General features: G+C 63.6%; 1 protein-coding gene across 2 annotated transcripts in view; it reads left to right on the plus strand.

Annotated features, from left to right (window-relative positions):
* ITPR3 (inositol 1,4,5-trisphosphate receptor type 3) overlaps positions 1-14,905 on the plus strand; it is a 63,030-nt gene that overhangs the window by 45,398 nt on the left and 2,727 nt on the right. The window contains exons 29-56 of one of the 2 annotated variants that reach the window (XM_045543506.1): positions 43-165; positions 243-443; positions 1,254-1,505; positions 1,736-1,861; positions 1,984-2,109; positions 3,321-3,441; positions 3,988-4,178; positions 4,757-4,905; positions 5,078-5,186; positions 5,286-5,376; positions 5,487-5,656; positions 6,843-7,017; positions 7,161-7,345; positions 7,487-7,687; positions 7,825-7,935; positions 8,378-8,473; positions 8,589-8,690; positions 8,772-8,858; positions 9,471-9,581; positions 9,653-9,845; positions 10,065-10,190; positions 10,537-10,709; positions 11,325-11,489; positions 12,144-12,336; positions 12,840-12,944; positions 13,018-13,145; positions 13,974-14,139; positions 14,719-14,879. In XM_045543506.1, coding sequence (XP_045399462.1) covers positions 43-165; positions 243-443; positions 1,254-1,505; positions 1,736-1,861; positions 1,984-2,109; positions 3,321-3,441; positions 3,988-4,178; positions 4,757-4,905; positions 5,078-5,186; positions 5,286-5,376; positions 5,487-5,656; positions 6,843-7,017; positions 7,161-7,345; positions 7,487-7,687; positions 7,825-7,935; positions 8,378-8,473; positions 8,589-8,690; positions 8,772-8,858; positions 9,471-9,581; positions 9,653-9,845; positions 10,065-10,190; positions 10,537-10,709; positions 11,325-11,489; positions 12,144-12,336; positions 12,840-12,944; positions 13,018-13,145; positions 13,974-14,139; positions 14,719-14,879 — 4,137 coding nt within the window. Of the gene's footprint in view, positions 1-42; positions 166-242; positions 444-1,253; positions 1,506-1,735; positions 1,862-1,983; positions 2,110-3,320; positions 3,442-3,987; positions 4,179-4,756; positions 4,906-5,077; positions 5,187-5,285; positions 5,377-5,486; positions 5,657-6,842; positions 7,018-7,160; positions 7,346-7,486; positions 7,688-7,824; positions 7,936-8,377; positions 8,474-8,588; positions 8,691-8,771; positions 8,859-9,470; positions 9,582-9,652; positions 9,846-10,064; positions 10,191-10,536; positions 11,050-11,324; positions 11,490-12,143; positions 12,337-12,839; positions 12,945-13,017; positions 13,146-13,973; positions 14,140-14,718; positions 14,880-14,905 lie in introns of those variants that run through there. The other variant, XM_045543505.1, reaches the window with a different exon arrangement.

Here is a 14,905-nt window from a genome sequence, read left to right on the forward strand (position 1 = left end):
GCCTGGTGGGCCCAGCAGCCTCCCCCTGCCTTCTGCGCCCAGGGCGATGCCAAGATGATGGAGATCCTGCGCTACACGCACCAGTTCCTGCAGAAGTTCTGCGCGGGGAACCCCGGCAACCAGGCCCTGCTGCACAAGCAGCTGCACCTCTTCCTCACGCCGGGGGTGAGGGCGCAGCGCTGGGGGCAGCTGGGCGGTGGGGCGGGCCGGACTCCCTTTCTGACGGTTGCCCCCCACCGCAGCTCCTGGAGGCAGAGACCATGCAGCACATCTTCCTGAACAACTACCAGCTGTGCTCCGAGATCAGCGAACCCGTGTTGCAGCACTTCGTGCACCTGCTGGCCACCCACGGGCGCCACGTGCAGTACCTGGACTTCCTGCACACCGTCATCAAGGCCGAGGGCAAGTACGTCAAGAAGTGCCAGGACATGATCATGACCGAGGTGAGGGCAGGGCCCAGGGGTGCAGGGAGACTGGGTGGCGGGTCACAAAAGGAACACTCGGCTGCCGTGCCGGGGAGGGGACACAGAAGAACTGAGGCTGCGGGTCCAGTAGGACTCGGCTGCGGCCTGACGGAACCGCAGGGGCCCAGGGGCATTAGGCACCTGGCAGAGCTCAGACAACAGGCCTGAGAAAATGAAGGAAGCACCTGCCGTGAGCCAAGGACTGCATGTGCCTGGGGGCAGCCGGCTGAGGGCTGCTCCTGGGTGGGGCGGGGACCACGACTGGCACATGGCAGGGACTCAGAGCACACCTGTCAGCTGAAGGCACGAAGGACAATGGGCTGAATCTAAACCCGGACCTGGTGTGGTCTCTGCCCTCGAGCATCTCGCACTGGGTGGGGGCATGGTAAACGAGAGGGCATGTGCTGCCAGTGCTGTGCAGTGTCAGTAACTGCCATTGTTACATGGCTGCGCATAGCCCGGCCTCTGATAGGAGAGAGGCCCGGTGTTGCTCTCTCGGTAGGAGCACGGGGGCGGCAGGGGTGGGGTGGGACTGCACAGGGCTTCCCGGAGGAAGCTGCCTCCGAGATGAGCCCAAGTGGGGCTTCTTTCCAGTGAGGAGAAGGGGGACTTTCTGGGTTGAGGGGTCAGCGGCTCTGATGGCAGAGGGCCTGAGACATCAGCCGGGGGACCTTAAAAACTCAGGCAGGGGAGGGTCTTCCTGAGAGCGGGCGAGGGCTGGTGTCAGCCCGGCCGCTCCCTGGTGAGCGCAGGAGAGGGTCTGAGCACGCCCCTGCCACCCACCCGCAGCTGACCAATGCCGGTGACGACGTGGTCGTGTTCTACAATGACAAGGCCTCGCTGGCCCACCTGCTGGACATGATGAAGGCTGCTCGAGACGGCGTGGAGGACCACAGCCCCCTCATGTACCACATCTCCCTGGTGGAGCTGCTGGCCGCCTGCGCCGAGGGCAAGAACGTCTACACTGAAATCAAGTGCACCTCGCTGCTGCCGCTGGAGGACGTGGTGTCTGTGGTGACGCACGAGGACTGCATCACCGAGGTGGGGGTCCACGGGGGCTGGGAGAGACGGCCGGAGGCGCGGAGGGGGTGGAAGCCGGGCCAGGGCGCTGTTCAATCCCGCCATGGTGGGACAGGGCGAGGGAGGTGAAGAGACGCTGGGGGAGCGGACAGGAACGGGGACGCCGGGCGATGGGCGCCGTGCGGTGGGGAGAGCTGGCCGCCTGGCCCTGCTCATGCCCCGGCCCCGCCCCGGCCCCGCCCACCACTTAGGTGAAAATGGCCTATGTGAACTTCGTGAACCACTGCTACGTGGACACGGAGGTGGAGATGAAGGAGATCTACACCAGCAACCACATCTGGACTCTCTTTGAGAACTTCACCCTGGACATGGCTCGGGTCCGTCCCTGTGGGGCTGTGGGGGCAGGGGCACGGTTGAGGGTCTGGGCAGTCCCCCAGGAGGGGTGGGAGAGCAGGGGCCCCACGTGCGGACCCCCAGGCATCTCCCTCTCCCGCCTCAGGTCTGCAGTAAGCGTGAAAAGCGCCTGGCCGACCCCACCCTGGAGAAGTACGTGCTGACCGTCGTGTTGGACACCATCGGCGCCTTCTTCAGCTCCCCGTTCTCGGAGAACAGCACCTCCCTGCAGGTGAGCTGCTCCCACCCCGCCAGCGCCGCTTGGCTGGCTCTGCGTAGGGAAGGGGGAGAGTAAGAGTTTGCATTCATACTTGCTTGTGCATAAAACAATAGCAGAAAGATATACGGGTGTATTAGTTATCTACGCTGCGTAACAAAGTACCCCAAAATTTAGCAGTTTAAAACAGCAGCATTTATTATCTCACAGTTTCTGTGGGTCAGGATTCCAATGGGAACGGTACCATCGAACAGGAATCCCTAAGTTCTGTGGGTCCGGTGCGCCCCGGGGTGGCGGTGCTTGCTCACCAAGGACGGGTGTGTGGTTACTGCACTGGACGGCAGGGCCAGCGCAGTGCTCATGGTGCTCCGACACGCAGACATCCGTCACGTTGGCCAGTGGGTCTTGGCGTCCCCAGAAATGAGATAGGTCAACAGCCTTCTGAAGCCTGCTTGGTCTGTGTAAGCAGAAAAGCTCGAGGCCAGTGCCCAGAAGTCTGGTTTGAATCACTGAAAGAGTCACCCCCCGATTCCCAGACGCGAGCCAGTTCTCAGCCCCAGAGCCCCATGAATGAGAGAGAGCCGGGCTCCCTTGAGGAAGACCCGCTACACTGCCTACGTCATAGGAAACACTGGGAGGATACGTGAGAAACTGATAGAACGAGCTGCTTAGAGGTGCTGGGGTGGGGATATGCTATGAGAGTGATAAAAACAAGATGCTGGGTCCTGCCCCCCCAGCAAGGGTGGGTTTACTGTGATGCACATTTGTTTGGATCCTGGGATGCCTTCAGGTCAGTAAATTGTGTCAGCCTTCCCCACCTCTGACCAGCCCCAGGCAGCAGGATGTAGGGGTATGAGGGTGACAGGGACAGGGGTGGGGGAGAGAGGTCTCAAAGTATGCCTTTTGATAACCTTTTGGTTTTTGAACCATGTAAATGTATCACCTTTTCACAACATTATTTACAAAAATTTTTAAACGGTCAGTAAAATGGCCATGAGCCCCAGGCTTGGACCTTGGGGAGTTACTCACAGGGCTGCCGTGTATGGCTGGGCAAGTTGTGCACTGCTGAGGAATGGGGATGCCTCCTCCCATCTGGCACGAAGGCACACGGTAGCTAGCGAAGGCTGTGTCCTTCTACCCACGCCTATCCTGGCGAGCCCTGGCACTGGCCGGGGTGTCCGGGGCGTGGTCCAGGCTGCAGCCGTGGGTGCCTTGTGCTCTTGCAGACTCACCAGACGATCGTGGTGCAGCTGCTGCAGTCCACCGCCCGGCTCCTCGACTGCCCCTGGCTGCAGCAGCAGCACAAGGGCTCCGTGGAGGCCTGTATCCGGACCCTCGCCATGGTGGGTGAGTGTGCCGGGCACTTGCCAGCTCCAGCCGCCGCCCCGCCCTCCGCCACAATAAACACGCAGCCCTGAGCTCGCCGTCGCCTGCTCCCGGCCCCCAGGGAGTCCTGCCTGATGTCCGCCTGGCATCTGGGCAGTTGAGAGAAGCTATTTTCTCCTCTGAGTCAGTCCCCAGAGGTTCCGGAATGCTGGGTGGCATTCCCCAGCTAGAGTTTTTTGTTTGATTGTTTTAGTTTTTTGTGTTTACAAAGGGTCTCAGGCAGGAGGGGGGGTCTGTGGGTTGTTCGGAGCATCTGGGGAGAGGAGAAGGAAGGACGGAGAGAGGAGTGAGGGGTCCGAGTAGAGCCGGGTGGAGTCAAAAGGGCAGGAACTCTCTGCTTTTGCCCAACAAGGGGAAAAGAGCACCCCGGTCCCTGTCGGGGGGGCCAGGGTGGGCCCCTGCAGCCCAGACCCTTGGTCTAGTTCGCCCCGTCTCCCAGTGTGGCAGCTGGTCACAGCCCCCTCCCCGACACACGCAGCAGCCCTCCAGCACCCCTTCTGCCCCCAGCCAAGGGCCGGGCCATCTCGCTGCCCATGGACCTGGACGCCCACGTCAGCGCGCTGCTCAGCAGTGGTGCCAGCTCCGCAGCCGCCGCCCAGCGGAACGCCCCCAGCTACAAGGCGGCCACGCGGGCCTTCCCCCGCGTCACCCCCACCGCCAACCAGTGGGACTACAAGAACATCATCGAGAAGCTGCAGGTGGGTGCGGGGCTGCCCGGCACCCGCCGCGGGAGCTCTTGGTTGACTGGGCAGCTGCTCCCTTTGCAAGGGCGGGTTCTCGGCTGTTCCTTCCCGCGCTGCCCACGCTTCCGGGGGGGGGGCTGCTTAGCTTGCCCCTCCTCTGGGGCTGCAGCAGGGGCCTGAAGGGCCTCATTCCCGACGGACCCAGCGAACCCGGGCGCCTGCTAGCGGGGTTGGAGCTCACCCCCGCAGCGCCTTCCTGCCTGTGCAGCACATTTCTGCCCACTGTCTCGTTGGCCTGTAGAGGCTGTGCTGGGTTGTCCACATGTGGCGGGAGACCAAGACTCAGAGAGGGCAGGGGCTTTCCCAGGGTCACACAGCCAGAGGAACGGCTGGGAGAAAAGCCAGGTCTGCAGCTCCCAGCCAGGGGCTCTGTGCAGACAGATGTCATGCTTCGTTCAGGGTGTCTCTGTGGGCCCAGGGTCCCTCAGACAGGCACGGCAATCTGTGGGGCTGTCAGGTGTTCGGGTGGGGAAAGGGTGGTTAAGCCCCGGTCATCTCCTGGGCCTGGGGGTGACCCGGCCCTGCCCCCCCAGGACATCATCACCACCCTGGAAGAGCGGCTGAAGCCCCTGGTGCAGGCCGAGCTGTCCGTGCTGGTGGACGTCCTGCACTGGCCTGAGCTGCTCTTCCTGGAGGGCAGTGATGCCTTCCAGCGCTGCGAGAGCGGCGGCTTCCTGTCCAAGTGAGTGGGATGCCGGCCGGGGCGTGGGGGCCGTGGGGGCTCAGCGGCCTGGGTCAGAGAAGGCTCACGGGGCCAGAGGGCCTGGGGGCTGTTCCTGCCTGGGGCAGGGTGGGAAAGTGGCTAGAGGGAGGCAGCGTGGGACGGCCCTGGGCCTCCCTCTCGCCCGGCCCAGGCTGATCCAGCACACCAAGGACCTCATGGAGTCGGAGGAGAAGCTGTGCATCAAGGTGCTGCGGACCCTGCAGCAGATGCTGCTCAAGAAGACCAAGTACGGGGAGCGGGTGAGTGCCGGCGGGGAGAGCACCGCGGGGCCAGGCAGGAGGGCCCGGGGGCTCAGGGCTGTGTGCGCACTTTGGGGCCTCACTGCCCTCCTCCCCCAGGGCAACCAGCTGCGCAAGATGCTGCTACAGAACTACCTCCAGAACCGGAAGTCCAGCTCAAGAGGGGACCTTCCAGACCCCATGGGCACCGGTCAGTACCGCCTTCCCCTGCCCTGCCTGCAGGTGCCCATTCACTCGGGCCGTGGGCCCTCCCTTCCCTCCCCTGCCCCACCAGTGCCCCTCAAGCAGTGTCCCCTCCAGGCCTGGACCAAGACTGGTCAGCAATCGCAGCCACTCAGTGCCGGCTGGACAAGGAGGGGGCCACCAAGCTGGTGTGTGACCTCATCACCAGCACCAAGAACGAGAAGATCTTCCAGGAGAGCATCGGCCTGGCCATCCGGCTGCTGGACGGCGGCAACACTGAGATCCAGGTGGAGTGGGCCCGGGGCAGACTCGCGCCTCCGTTGGGTGGGCACTTCCCACCCGGGGCTGGGGCAGGTGTGCCAAGTCACCAAGGCCGTGGGGGCCTGGCTGCAGGCCTGGGCGCTGGCGGCCAGCACAAGTCTTGGCCCCCCTGGGCAGCTAGCTCAGCTCCAACCCCACATCTGCCCCCGTGTCATGTGGCCCCTTCACCGTCCCCACACATCCCTCTACCCCAGCCCGGCCTGAGCCTGCCCCCTCGCCGTCCTGCCCCATCACATCCATGCGCTCCTGCCTCTCGGCCGCTTCCACATCCCCCTCCGCCTTTGTCCCCAACTCAGGCCTCCCTACCTCCTCCAAAAGCCCTCTCTCATCGCTCTGTCTTCATTCGTTCATTCATTTGATAAACCAACGCTGAGCGAGCGCCGTCTGTGTGCCTGGCAGTGTTCTAGGCGCTGAGGATCAGCAGTGAACAAAACAACCCACGTTGCCTTGGTGCATGCACCTCGGTGGCGACGACAGTCACGAGGCGCAGGCCACACGTAACGTGGAGAGCGTGTTGGGATGAGCGGGCAGGGGGCTCGCGGAGTGCAGGGCAGGGTTGCTGTAAGCGGAACGATCGGGGAAGGCCCCTGCGATGGGGAAGCGGAGGGGAGCACAGGGACACACACGGGCCAGAGCAGGCAGCCGGCACCAAGGCCATGTAGCCGTGGCTGGCGTGGCTGGTGTGGGGCAGAGGTGGCATCATGTGGTCTCGTGGACACTGGGAGGCTGTGGCTTTTCTTCTGGGGGAGTGGCGTCACCGCAGGGTTTCCAGCAGAGGAAGGATCCCTTGGACTTCAAGGGATCCCCCTGGCTGCTGTGTGGGGGACAGACATGGCACCACGGGCAGCTACGGGGGCTGGTGAGGGGCTGGGGCAGGCCTCCAGCAGGGCAGCGACAGCAGTTTGGCCCAACAGGCCCTTCCCCTTCCGCCTCTGATGGTCCTGACCCCCTGGCCCCGCACCAGCCTCAGTCACAGGGCACAGAGGTGCTTCTGTCTCCCCACCTACCTCAGTCTGCTTTGGACACGTCTGGGGACCCACCTGCCCCATCCTTGTCCCTGCAGCAGAGAGTGGGGCCCTCGTGGCCTCACCAAGGGCTGTGTCGAGCCAGGCCCAGTGCTGAGGCTGCTCCCCACCCCCTGTCCGTCTCCAGAAATCCTTCTACAACCTGATGACGAGTGACAAGAAGTCAGAGCGCTTCTTCAAGGTGCTGCATGACCGCATGAAGCGGGCCCAGCAGGAGACCAAGTCCACGGTGGCAGTCAACATGAATGACCTAGGCAGCCAGCCGCGTGAGGACCGCGAGCCAGCAGACGCCTCCGCCAAAGGTCAGGGGTGCAGGGCAGGGGCCCAGGGTGCAGGGTGAGGCGGGGTCACAGGAGGAGCTGTGCACGGCCCAGGGAGGGACGCCGGGTGAGGGTGGGGGGCTGGCGCTCCCAGCAGCCCGAGCCTCACCGGGTCTCGCCCGCAGGCCGTGTGGCCTCCTTCTCGATGCCTGGCTCCTCGTCCCGCTACTCACTGGGCCCCAGCCTGCGCCGGGGGCACGAGGTGGGCGAGCGCGTGCAGAGCAATGAGATGGGCACGTCCGTGCTCATCATGCAGCCCATCCTGCGCTTCCTGCAGCTGCTGTGCGAGAACCACAACCGGGACCTGCAGGTGAGCGCCTGGCCACGCACTGCCCCTTCCCTTGCCCCCCGGCCTCGGCACCCCCCCCCCCCAGCACGCAGGATCGCTCCCTGGGCCCGCCTCTCCCTCCCTGCTGCAGCCGCTCTGTGCCCTCCCTCCTGTGCTCTGCAGAACTTCCTGCGCTGTCAGAACAACAAGACCAACTACAATCTGGTGTGCGAGACCCTGCAGTTCCTGGACATCATGTGCGGCAGCACCACGGGGGGCCTGGGGCTGCTGGGGCTCTACATCAACGAGGACAACGTGGGCCTCGTCATCCAGACTCTGGAGACCCTCACTGAGTACTGCCAGGGCCCCTGCCATGAGAACCAGGTGAGCGGCAGCCGGGGTGGCGGTGTGGGCGTGCAGGCGGATGGAGCCGGCTGGGGCAGGGAGGGAGGCTGAGGCCTCTGGAGCCGCCACAGTGCTGAGGGGCCTGGGCCCCATGTGCCCCCACTGCCTCCTGCCAGACCTGCATCGTGACGCACGAGTCCAACGGCATAGACATCATCACTGCGCTGATCCTGAATGACATCAGCCCCCTGTGCAAGTATCGTGTGGACCTGGTGCTGCAGCTCAAGGTGGGGCCCTGTGGTCGGCCCGCGTGAGCGTGCACGGGATGTGTGTGCACATGTGTATATGCCTGTGTCGAGTGTGCACATGTGTGCAGGTTGCATGTGTGTTACATACGCATGTTTATATGTACACAAGAGTGCATGTGTGAGCAGACATGCTAGGACATGCAGTTGCTCTAGAAGCAAATATGTTCCAGGTTTATCTGAGGACTTCCTGCTGTCTGGGTGGTGGAGTGTGTTTGCCACAGGGTAGGGGTGCAGGCAGGCCCCAGGTGGGGTGGTTATGGGGACAGTTCCCAGCAAGCCTGGGGGCACGGGGGTGGGAAGGTCGTGGCACATCTTGGGGGTGGAGGGGCTGTTATGGAGTAGTCTGAGAGGGAGGTCATGAGGGGTGTGGTGGGGGCCCTCAGACTGTGACCTGCCCTCCCCCCCCCCCCCCCTCCACCAGGACAACGCGTCCAAGCTGCTCCTGGCGCTGATGGAGAGCCGGCACGACAGCGAGAACGCCGAGCGCATCCTCATCAGCCTGCGGCCCCAGGAGCTGGTGAGGCCGGGCTGCGGGTGGGGGCCGGGACTGGCCAGGTGTGTCATGGGGATTGGGGCCCAGCCAGCCCTACCCCCCAGGAGGAGGGCATTCGAGCAGGTGCTGCCCCCGCCAGGTGGACGTCATCAAGAAGGCCTACCTGCAGGAGGAGGAGCGTGAGAACTCGGAGGTGAGCCCACGTGAAGTGGGCCACAACATCTACATCCTGGCACTGCAGGTACCAGTTCCACCTGGGGCCCCAGCCCTGGCGGCCATGCCCCCAGCCACCACACCCGGTGACTTCTGCCTTCTCACTCAGCTCTCCAGGCACAACAAACAGCTGCAGCACCTGCTCAAGCCGGTGAAGCGCATCCAAGAGGAGGAGGCCGAGAGCATCTCTTCCATGGTGAGGGCTGAGGCTGGGCAGGGCTTGGATCTAGGGGCGTGGTGGGGCGGAGACTGGCTGGGCTCGTGTCTGGGGGCCAGGCTGGGGTTTGAGGGCTGAGGGCCGGGCATGACGGAGTTGGGGAGAAGGACAGAGCTGAGGACTGAGGGTCAGGCTGGACTCTGGGATGGTGGGGGGCGGAGCCAGGAACTCTGGAGGAGCTGTGATGGGGACCTGAGTGAGGCCCTAGCACCCGAGAGCCAGGCTAGGATTTGGGGGCGAGGCAGGGCCGACGGGTGGCAGGGAGTGGGCCTGGCAGCCCGGGCTGGAAGCCAGACTTAGAAGGGGAAGCAAGGCCCGGTGGGTCTGGGCGGGTCTGGGAGCCTCGTGCAGGGCCCAGGCCGCACCTGGGCGGGACTGAGGAGGGCACTGACTGTCCAGTGGGAGTCTCTGGCCATGGCTCGCCCGCTGCCCTCCCTTTGGCACCAGACCCTTGGAGCTGGGTCCTGGTTGGGCTGGGCTTGGCCTGGGGGCACACTCGCTGGGGTGTAGTTCAGAGCTGGGAAGTGGGGGTCGGGTGCCAGGCCTGGCTGTGGGGTCTGGGGCATGACCTCGGCGCCCTCCCTACCTCAGCTCAGCCTCAACAACAAGCAGCTGTCCCAGATGCTCAAGTCCTCGGCGCCGGCGCAGGAAGAGGAGGAGGACCCCCTGGCCTACTATGAGAACCACACGTCCCAGATCGAGGTGGGGCCTGCGGGCAGCGGGGTGGGCGCATGCGTGCCTCGGCCAGGTGTGACCGGGTGCTGTGTGCCCAGATCGTGCGGCAGGACCGCAGCATGGAGCAGATCGTGTTCCCCGTGCCCGGCATCTGCCAGTTCCTGACAGAGGAGACCAAGCACCGGCTCTTCACCACCACGGAGCAGGACGAGCAGGGCAGCAAAGTGAGCGACTTCTTCGACCAGTCCTCCTTCCTGCACAACGAGATGGAGTGGCAGCGGAAGCTCCGCAGTGAGCACCCCGCGGGCGGGAGGGCAGGGCGGCGGGTCCGAGGCTGCTCACTGCTGCCCCCTAGGTCCGCCCATCCCCACCCCAACCAGGGGCTCTTCCCATCAACCAGTCTTCCTCCTGCCTGGGCCTGCAGCTTGGGCTGGCAGTGGGGCCCCTCGTGGGGCGGGCAGAGGGTGAGCGGGGACTCCACAGCAGCTCGCTGCCACCCTCCCCCCCCAGGCATGCCGCTGATCTACTGGTTCTCCCGCCGCATGACCCTGTGGGGCAGCATCTCCTTCAACCTGGCAGTGTTTATCAACATCATCATTGCCTTCTTCTACCCTTACGTGGAGGGCGCATCCACAGGTGAGGAGCGAGCGGGGCTGGGCAGAGCCTCGGCCGGCTGGCCTCTGAGGGGCCAGGCGCAGAGAGCGAGGAGCACCCGTCGCGGAGAGACACAGGTGTGGTCCCGGGGGACAGGCAGGGTCTTTGACTCCGCGGGCGATGGCGCATGCGTACGCGTGTGAGAAACCAGACGCGGTCGCCTCCCGTGGGTCGGCCCCCTCAGGCGTGGTGGTGCGGGGGGAGTGGAGGAGGCTAAAACAGGCACCAGGAACTCAGAGGGAGGGCTTCCCGGAGGGTGGCGCCTCGGTGGCTCTTGGACTGCGCCAGGGCGTGGTGGCTGACGGAGCCCCGCTCCCCCCGCCCCCAGGCGTGCTGGGCTCCCCGCTCATCTCCCTGCTGTTCTGGATCCTCATCTGCTTCTCCATCGCGGCCCTGTTCACCAAGCGCTACAGCGTCCGGCCCCTCATCGTGGCGCTCATCCTGCGCTCCATCTACTACCTGGGCATCGGGCCCACGCTCAACATCCTGGGCGCCCTCAACGTGAGTGCTGGGGACCCGCCCGCAGGCCAGCCCGGCTCACCCTGCAGTGCCCTGAAGCTGGCCTGCTGTCCCAGCAGCCACTGCTCTGTCCCATCCCCTCCTCTCTGTTGGGACCCCAAGCTCGTCATAGATCAGCAGTTGGGGCCACTCTGCCTCCTCCCTCTCCCTTGACAACTGGGGTCACCTGTGCTCAGAGACAGACAGGAGTCACTTTGGAGCGCCGGCTCCGGGCTGCGTGTACACTGCGCTGCCCAACGGCGCTGTTCCTGCTGCAGACAGCAAAGATTTGCATATTATGACAGTTTCCTAACAGATGCAAATTAAGTGCCTTTCCTAATTTTCCCAGTCACCGTAAAGGCCAGACCCCTGCCCCACCCTCCTTTTCCTGTGCCTCACTTTCTCTCTGGAGCTGAGGACCTAAGGGGCTTCTCTGTTCTGAGTCCCAGGAGCCCAGATGCCTTCCCGGGTGCCGTCCCATCAGTGCGGGGCCTGCCGGGCTGATTCATGCCGCTGGAGCGCCAGCCTCTGAGCTGGGCCTCCGCTGGGCGCGGTGGCAGGGTGAGGATTCAGGGTGGCTGGTGGGGCACTGACACTCGTGCCTGCGCTCACCTCCAGCTGACTAACAAGATCGTGTTTGTGGTGAGCTTCGTGGGCAACCGTGGCACCTTCATCCGGGGCTATAAAGCCATGGTCATGGACATGGAATTCCTCTACCACGTGGGCTACATCCTGACCAGTGTCCTGGGCCTCTTCGCCCACGAGCTCTTCTACAGCATCCTGGTGAGGCCCGCTGGCTGGCGGGCTGCCTGGGGCACGGGCGGTTGGGCGTCCCATGAGTGGCTAGCGGTTTCCCAGCACCAGTCTGTCCATCCTTTTGCTGCTTGGCTAGGAGGAGTGGATTTTCAGAGTCTTCCTCGCCTGACCCTGGCCTGGGCCCTGCGACCCTCTCTCCTATAGAGTGGCGGTTCAAGCCTGGACTCTGGAGCTGGGCCAGGGGTTTGCATCCAGCTTGGCCGCTATTAGCTGTGTAACTTTCAACAAGTTTCTTAATTGCCTCATGCCTCAGTTTCCCTATCTGTAAAATGGGGATAATAACAGCCCCTACCGTCTAGAATGACTGAGGACGAAATGAGCTGATGCAGGGAGAGCGCTGAGCGTGTTTTCTAGCATGTGGCAAGTGCGCTGTAAGAGCCGGCCAGTCCCTCCTCTGTGTCTGGTATTCGCCCACCCATGTCACCCCTCATGCTGTCCCCGGGGCACTCCCTTTCTGTGGCCTTCGAGCTCCAGGCTCCTCCAAGAAGGTCCCAACAGGCCCGCCCAGCTCGGTTACTCCGCCTCAGCAGAGGCCCCGCTGGAGTAGCCTGGGGACCCCATCATGGCATCCCCAGCAAGACGGGCTGGCCGGCGCCTCAAGGCCACCTCCCTGTCCTGTAGCTATTTGACCTCATCTACCGAGAGGAGACACTGTTCAACGTCATCAAGAGCGTGACCCGCAACGGCCGCTCCATCCTGCTGACCGCCCTGCTGGCCCTCATCCTGGTCTACCTCTTCTCCATCGTCGGCTTCCTCTTCCTCAAGGACGACTTCATCCTCGAGGTCGACCGGCTCCCCGACAACCGCTCCAGAGGTCTTGGGGGCTTCCTCTCCTGGCGGGGCTGTGTGGGACAGGGTTGGGCCTCACAGGTGACTGGCGTCAGGACCACAACCTACATGCAGTGCTTGTCCCCCAGGCTCCCTGCTTCTCCTCTCGCGGCTGGGCAGGTGTGGCCCACACCAGGCGGCCTCCCTCTTTCCCGGGGCAGATCGAGGGCGTGGGAGTGCCTTGAGTCTCTGGCCCAGAGCCATTTGCTTGGAAGCTGGACCCCCTCGCAGGCAGACGCCGTCATTCACATTAAACTCGGTGTTTGCAGGGGCTGCCGTGTGCCAGGGCTTGGGATATGGGGACCCGGCCCTGCCCTTAGTGTGCAGCCCAGGGGGCCCAGAGGCATGAAGGACCCTCACTGTAGCCAGACAGTGGAGACCTGGCAGCATCGGGAAGGTTTCCTGGAAGATGTGGGTGGGGGACAGAGCCGGGGGATGGTAAGGCCAGACATTTGGGCCTCTTGGTGACCTCGTCCACATCCCCTCCAGCCAGCCCCCTGGGGATGCCACATGGAGCCACTACATTTGTGGGCACCTGCAGCGGGGACAAGATGGACTGTGTCTCGGGGGTCTCGGTGCCCGAGGTCCTGGAAGGTGAGAGCAGTCTGTCTGCGGGAGTCAGGACGGGGGAAGGTGGCCCGAGTCTGAGCACACTGTCTGCTTGCAGAGGACGGGGAGCTGGATAGCACAGAGCGGGCCTGTGACACTCTGCTGATGTGCATCGTCACTGTCATGAACCACGGGCTGCGCAACGGTGGCGGTGTGGGTGACATTCTCCGCAAGCCCTCCAAAGACGTGAGCACCCCGGCCCAGCCCAAATCCGCGGGCCCAAGCCCCTGTCTGGGTCAGCAGATGTGCAGAGTCCTGTCCTTGGCCTCCCCCAGACATTCCGTGTTGAGCCTTTCTCATCTGTAACCCTCTCCCTGCTCTCCACACCCAGCCGAGTGCGTGTCCCTGTTGCTGAGCTGGCCCCCTGCCCCCAGCTCACTCTGGGTGCCACGAGGAAAGACCTTGGCAGCCAAACCTCACCCCAGGGCTCAGGAAGGTGTGAGTCAGGCAGCGGAGGGCTCGGCCGGGGCCACTGGCTTGGTACCGTGCACGGCAGGGACGGGGGTGCAGAGTCGGCCTCACAAGGAGGCCTTAGGATTTGGCCTGGGCAGCCGGCATTCCCTGAAGGGCAGTCCTCCCTAGTTGCTCGGGGGTGAGAAGCCACCTCCGTGGCCAGACAGGGTTTCTAGAATGTGTGAGGCCAGGCGTCCCGAGGGTGGGGCAGAAGAGTTCAGAGCTGGCTCTTCCGCTAGTCAAAAGTCAGGGCCAGAGACAAGGTGAGACTTGTAGCCCTACCTCCCCACGCCAGACTGCTTCGCCAGGGCTTCCTCCCGGCAGGTCCCGTCTGAGTCTGCCCTGTCCTCGTCCAGACTCAGGGCTCTGGTTGCAGTTCTTGCTCCGTGGAGCCAGGGTGGGCCCACTCTGCCATCTTCGTGGCCCCTGGAGCCAGAGGCCCTCACTTCCTTCTGCTGGGGTCTGGGTCCCTTTACCACAGCCCTGATCCCCTGCCTGAGTCCTGTCCTGCCAGTGAGCTTGGGGACCATGGGGTCTAGCCTCCCTGTCTCACCCCTGCAGGAGTCTCTCTTCCCGGCTCGAGTGGTCTACGACCTTCTGTTCTTCTTCATCGTCATCATCATTGTGCTGAACCTCATCTTTGGGGTGATCATCGATACCTTTGCCGACCTGCGGAGCGAGAAGCAGAAGAAGGAGGAGATTCTCAAGACGACGTGCTTCATCTGTGGTGAGGGCCTAGTTCCCGCACGGCAGGGGCCTGGGCACTGGGGCACCCTGCCCTGGGACTGGGGGATGGAAGGCTCAGTTGCTCATCCCAGAACCGAGAACATGACCCTGCCTGAACTTGGCGTAATGGAACAGAGTGGGAAATCCTCTCGGTGTACAGCTGAGAAAGCTGAAGCCAGGCAGTGGCCTCAAGCTTCCAGACTCAGTCCAGTGCTTTTCCCGCCCCTGCTACGACGCGCTGGTCCCCTCACCAGCCACCACAGACTAAGGGGCAGGTGTCACCGGCAGGACCTCCCTTTTCCAGCCTTTCCTGCTTCCCCTGGGTTTGGGGCGCTCAGGAGTTTGGGAATTCTGGCGTTTGCTCCCAGAGCCCTTGGCTGCCACTGCAGGAGTCTGCAGCTGCGGCGGGGCAGGACCTCCAGGCTAAGTGGCTGGTACTTTAAATAGAAGTGACCCAAATAGCCCAGAGCGTGTCAGAAGCATTCAACAACAGGGCATCGAGGCTGCATCCCCTCCAGCAGGGGGCCCCACAGTGGCTCTTGGAGGCTGACGGCTTCATCCCTGCCCTCTGCATCCTCAGGTCTGGAGAGGGACAAGTTTGACAACAAGACGGTGTCATTTGAGGAGCACATCAAGTTGGAGCACAACATGTGGAACTACCTATACTTCATCGTGCTGGTCCGTGTGAAAAACAAGACAGACTACACGGGCCCCGAGAGCTACGTGGCCCAGATGATTAAGGTGTGAGCGGGGCCCAGACGGGGTAT

Source organism: Lemur catta, chromosome 2, assembly GCF_020740605.2.
Source record: "Lemur catta isolate mLemCat1 chromosome 2, mLemCat1.pri, whole genome shotgun sequence".
NCBI classification, from domain to species: domain Eukaryota; kingdom Metazoa; phylum Chordata; class Mammalia; order Primates; family Lemuridae; genus Lemur; species Lemur catta.